The sequence below is a fragment of the Dendropsophus ebraccatus genome, chromosome 11 (genome assembly GCF_027789765.1).
Source record: "Dendropsophus ebraccatus isolate aDenEbr1 chromosome 11, aDenEbr1.pat, whole genome shotgun sequence".
Classification (NCBI taxonomy): Eukaryota; Metazoa; Chordata; class Amphibia; order Anura; family Hylidae; genus Dendropsophus; species Dendropsophus ebraccatus.
The window spans coordinates 57,294,410-57,300,409 of NC_091464.1; the positions used below are offsets into that span (position 1 = coordinate 57,294,410).

Below are 6,000 nucleotides of genomic sequence, written 5' to 3' on the forward strand. Positions count from 1 at the left end.
GGAGTTGTTTTATTTAACACACAGCCACACAAAAGCATGCTGGGAGTTGTTGTCCACACACAGCCACACAGGAGCATGCTGGGAGTTGTTGTCCACACACAGCCACACAGGAGCATGCTGGGAGTTGTTGTATTCCACACACAGCCACACAGGAGCATGCTGGGAGTTGTTGTATTCCACACACAGCCACACAGAAGGATGCTGGAAGTTGTTGTTGTCCACACACAGACACACAGAAGCATGCTGGGAGTTGTTGTCCACACAATGTTTCTACATGTAGAGAAATGCATGTGGCTGAAACAACGCTCCCATATCTTTCCCAGTAGTCATGTGCTATCACCAGGAATATTGGCCATACGCCTATTGGTTACCGCATTAGGGACTGGCATCTGCTGCATGTGGTGACGTACAGTAAATGTTGCGGCCTAAGACTGATAAGATATCAATATGATGTTCGGAAACTAGAAAATCATGATGCAGCAGCAGCTGGTAATACGGCCCTGTGTACAATATCAATTTTCGAACTTCCCCACTCCTTTCTCCTCCTTCTCCATGAGTATTGCAAGATTTCACCATCTTCCTGATCTGCGCTTACAAAACTGATGTCAATAATGACTGAGAGCTCAGGAAGAGCGTGCCCTGTGATGGCAAATGTGCAGTCTAGGAAGATGGCGCATTCATTAAGGAGGTCAGGCAGTTCAGACAATTCGTGGAAGAGAAAGAAGTGAGGAGGCGTGCCAGAGTGCGGCAAGTACACCTCACCACAACTTTCCTTTGACTCTTAATTACAGTTAGAAAATCTATGTTGTACAGCATCTCCTCTACCGACAGAATAGCCAAAGGTTACCTGCTAACTGATGTAATACCACCTACAGCCCATTTTTTTCCATCTACACTACTGTGTAAGGGCACTTTGCCTTTGATATGTCATTTTTGAGGTAGATCTGACTTTTTGATTGCTCTTTGTTTTAGTTTTTATTTATTTATGCCATTTACTTGTCATGATTAATACCATTACACTTTAATAGCTCAAACACTTACACATGTGGTGATACCAAATATGTTTGTTTATTTATTTTTAAGTTGAAAAAATGGGAGACTGAATTTTATTTATTGGGATTCTATTTTTACTACTTTTTCTTTTTTTCACTCTTTAAGCCTAGGAGACTTTATGCTTGTATGTATCCATGTTAGTTAAATTGAGGCTGTACTGGAAGATCTACCATGACAGGCACAGAAGCCTTCAGGAGACCTTTGGCTGCCATGGTAGCATATTGGCACCCTGTAATCACATCAGACCCCCAACAGCACAGTTACCTGGTGATTTCAGAGTCCAGACCTGTCAGTCAAAACATTTTTAAAGAATTTTTTTCTTCCCGGGTTTTATGTAATATTCTTGTTTTGTATGTTTTTGTATGTTTTATTGAATGTACCTAACCTAAATAAAAATATAAACTTTTTTATTTTGGCAGGTGAGGTGCTAATTGAAAAAAATTACAAGGTCGGACTCTTTAAACCTGTGACGCTTAAGTGTATCATGACAGACATGACCTCTAATGTGGTTCAGATATCGTGGCTGAAAAATGGCAAAAACATAGCATCTTATCATAGCAAAGATCAGGTATACATTGTTCCAGGATTTGAGGGATATCTCAACATAAATATGGAAAATTGGAATGTGACTTGGCTCACCCTGTTTAGGGCCAACATAACCGATGCAGGAAAATACAGTTGTGTGTTCAACACCTTTCCCGGAGGATCGAAAACAGGCGAGACGTCCTTACAAATCTACGGTATGTTTAATACTACAAGTTACAGTCTGAAAATAGAAACATTACAAAAAGAACATGTCTCCATATTTATATCTAATCAGTGAAAGCTAATCTATGAAAAACATTCACTGCAAGACAGTGATAAATACGAATATATTACTTGTGAAGACAGATATAGTCTATGAATCACCAGTTTCTTCATAAAAGCCCATGTTCACGTTAGATTTACTGCGCCGCCTAACTAGTTTGACTTTGGGCCTCTAAATAGCAAAGATACCTTTAAATGTCTGTGTGGGTATCTGAACTTTGCTACATTGAGCTACCAGATTTCTACCTTTGAGGATAGTCCTGGTCTAAATGGTGGCTAGCCCAGCGGAGCAAGAGACTCCATTGCGAGACACTGAAGGGTCAGGCAGAAGCAAATCCAGGTAAAGGCGAAAGTCATGACAGGCCGCATTCAAGAGTAATCAGAGACAGACAAAGTGGTCGGGACAGGCAGTGATCAGGACTAGATCATACACTGGAGAAGCAAACAAAGTACAAAGGAGGGGAAACAGAAGAAACAAGCTAAGGTTTTAAGTATAAATACTCATATTTATTTAGGTCGAAGGGATACTAATTCTCTTTAAAGGACAAGTGCCATGAAAACTTTTTCCCAGTAATTGAAGCACATTACAAAGTTATAAAGTTATAAAGTCACCTATCTGCCTCCCTTCCCTGTCTTTTCCCCCCTCCACCCCCCAGCAGGAAGTGTAAGAAACTCACACAGACCTAATTACTGTTGTCACCAAGCTCTTCTCTCAGCTTCTTCTTGTGACGATGAGTCATCAGCAAGAGGGCTGCTCTAGGTCCTGTTACACCAGCCTCCCCCTCCCCTGACTCAGGTGACTCAGCTTGCTCAGCTCCGATTGGCTGAACAACTGCAAGCCATCTGAGTCCATGTCACTTGCTTATCTTCCCTAGTGACATGACTCCTTCACTCACTGAGTCCACTCAACAGCAGGAGAGAGTATGAGGGGAAGGGGGGAGGCTGCCTATGTGCTGGGAGTCAGTCGGAGAGAATATAAGCAAGTGACATGACTCAGATGGCTTGCAGTTGTTCAGCCAATCGGAGCTGAGCAAGCTGAGTCACCTGACAAGGCAGGGGAGGGGGAGGCTGGTGTAACAGGACCTAGAGCAGCCCTCCTGCTGATGACTCATCATCACAAGAAGAAGCCGAGAGAAGAGCTTGATGACGACAGTAATTAGGTCTGTGTGAGTTTCTTACACTTCTTGCTGGGGGGTTGAGGGGGGAAAAGACAGGGAAGGGAGGCAGATAGGTGATTGAAGCATATTACACAGTTATATAACTTTGTAATGTGCTTCAATTACTGAGAAAGTTTTTCATGGCACTTGTCCTTTAAAGAAAGACGTGTGGAGACTTGAAGGCCATTCCTGCTCCACTGGGAATTATGGGAAGAAAGCTTATGCAAAATAGCTCTCACACCTCTTAGGCAAAGAAATGTCCCTTCAAGTCATGGTTTCCCCCCATCACTACTAGACTGTGAAACAATGGCTTAAAGGGACAGCTCTTTTCCTTGAAGGTATGAGAGCTATTTTGCATATGCTTTGAAAGCCTTCAGATGGAAAGAGGATTGATGCTCTGTAGGGAAGAATTTTTTTTATGTAGATGTTTTCTTATCTGTTGTGCCCAAAAACCGTTAACAAGGGTTATGAGTTGGGTTTATCAATTTAAGATTTAGGTTGTTTGAATCATATAGAAGAAAGCCCTTATGACTTCTGGAGACCAAAAGCCTTTAGGCAGAATTCAGCTCTGTTGACCTAACTACAGTCATGCCACTCCAATGCTGACTTCTACTGTATCTTCTAGAACCTTTGAATGTGACAGTGTCTAAGAATAAGGCATCTGGACCCCTTACAATAACCTGTGTGGCCAGGAGCTGGCCCCCTCCTGTGGTCTCTTGGTTGGATGTAGATGAAGGATCCCTCAATTGCACAACTTATGATGGATTGCTTACTGTTACAAGCTGGATACAGACAGGCAGCCAGCAGAAGATGCCTAAATGCAAAGTTATACACCTACATAAAGAATCTATATTCAGTGTTTCTACAGGTAAGATCTGTAATGCCAGTTAGATAATCTTCCAAAACCATAAAATCTTGATAAAGAAACAACTATGTGCCACCGGTAGATTACCATGAGAGAAACATCCTGCTTGGCTGAATTTTTGTCAGTTTACCTGTCTCTTAGCTGACATTATGTATTTATAGGGATTTCTACTTAGACTAAGGGTGGTATTACATGGGCTGACCAGGGCCCGATCAACAATGAAAACGAGCGCCGATCTGTTAGATCGACACTCGTTTACTGTGTCTGTTACACAGCCCGATAATCGTTTAACAAGGGCTGCAAGGACATCGTTACCGATGTCCTTGCAGTTTTTGCTTAAACTATATACTTTATCTATCCACGTTCCAGGGCTGCTCCTGCGATCCGCTTCTCCCTGGGTCCCGCACGCTCTAGCTTCAGAGCGGCCTGTCAGCTGACAGATCGCTCAGCCAATCACAGACCGCGGCGGCTAGGCCGCTCTGAAGCTAGAGCGTGCGGGACCCGGGAAGGAGCGGACCGCAGGAGCAGCCCTGGAGCGTGGATAGGTAATGTATATTATCAGTCACCCGCCACACACCGCTATTACACATATCGGTGCGTGGTCGGCACCTGACAATTATAGGTTCTAACCTATATCAACGATCAGCAATGATCGTTGTCATCGGCTGATTGTTGTATTTATTACACAGAATGATAATCGGCCGAATCGGCCCGTGGAATAGGGCCTGTAGAGAGGTTGGTATGAGGCTGTAAGAAATGTGCAAGGTGCCATGGGGTGAAAACTGAGAGATAATGGTGAGAGGATAACTCTCTGAATACGCTCACTCAGAGCACAACATCTACATGTGCTATCAGTGAAGAAAAATAAGTGGCGCCAGAGCAGCCATGGGTTGGAACTGTTAGATGGATCCAGAGCCACTGGGTCCTAACAGGAAAGCAAATGGTGTAGAAGTGTTAGATCCCCATGGTTGATCGGTAGACGTGGAGAAACCTGTGGAGGCGTTGCCCGGCCGTGCAGGAATGGATGCAAAACTAGTACTTAATTTAAAGCACATTTATTGTCTCGAAAACGTGTTTTTGCTGGCCAGCGCCTTCATGGGTTTTTCCACATCTACCGTTCAACCACAAAGATCTGACATCTCTACACCATTTGGTTAGAGAGGTGGCCGAGAACAAAATGGTCAGGGGCTGAGCTCTATAGATCCTGTGTTCAGATGGTTCAGGCCATCACTGCAGCCCCCACCAATCTGGTCTTTCTGGCAAAGGGGCCGGACAGAAGCTGCTGCTAAGTAACAAACACATGATTCTCAGGCTGTGAGGAACAAGACTCTGCTCTTTGGTTTAATTTTTCAATATATTGTTAAAGATTCTATCATTCTGTTGTCACTTATCATTGTGGGGTACTGAGGGTAGAATGATGGGGGCCGCAGCAAAACAAAATGAGAAAAAGTGACAGGGTCCGAGGACATAAGTACATTGTATCTATTTGTGTCTCTCTTTCTCTCAGCAAGAATGAAGTACAGGAACATTGATTCGCTCTTCCTCTTACTATGAACCATATTTCATTGTTTTTTTTTATCTACTAAGAGGTTTTTAATGAATGATTTTGTGATGATGGATCTGCTACCACAATGATGATAAGTGATCGCTGTGATGTTCCTTCCACAGACACTGATTTAATTTCCTTTCTTTTTATTGTCTAGGGTCCAGATGCCAACTCCATCCTGTCATTATTGGTCTACTCGCCTCCATAATGTATTTTCTATAAGAGCTTCTACAATACAGAACACCAAGATATAGCAATACAATGCCTTTACTTCACTACAGACAAGTGGATGGATGGATGAATAAAGAAAGAGGCAAAAAATGAATAGATGGATGGATAGACATGAGAGATGAATAAGCAAATAAGCAGAATATTGTGTGAATTAATTCATATATACATAAATGATTGGATGGGTGGATGGACGGCTGAGTGAGTGAGTACACAGAAGGAGGGATGGATATAAAAACAGATGAATGGACAGTTAAATAATCAAATAGATAAATTAATTAATGATACATTGATAAATTGATGGATGGATGGATGGACAATTGGCTGTGTGTGATGGAACAAAC

General features: G+C 42.7%; 1 protein-coding gene across 1 annotated transcript in view; it reads left to right on the forward strand.

The window, feature by feature from the left end:
* The window catches only part of LOC138767406 (hemicentin-1-like), a 68,395-nt gene extending 63,355 nt beyond the window's left edge, over positions 1-5,040 (forward strand). The window contains exons 10-12 of the mRNA XM_069944907.1: positions 1,473-1,793; positions 3,643-3,885; positions 4,862-5,040. Of these exons, the coding sequence (XP_069801008.1) occupies positions 1,473-1,793; positions 3,643-3,885; positions 4,862-5,040 (743 nt within the window). The remainder of the gene's footprint in view (positions 1-1,472; positions 1,794-3,642; positions 3,886-4,861) is intronic.
* Positions 5,041-6,000: the final 960 nt, after the last annotated feature.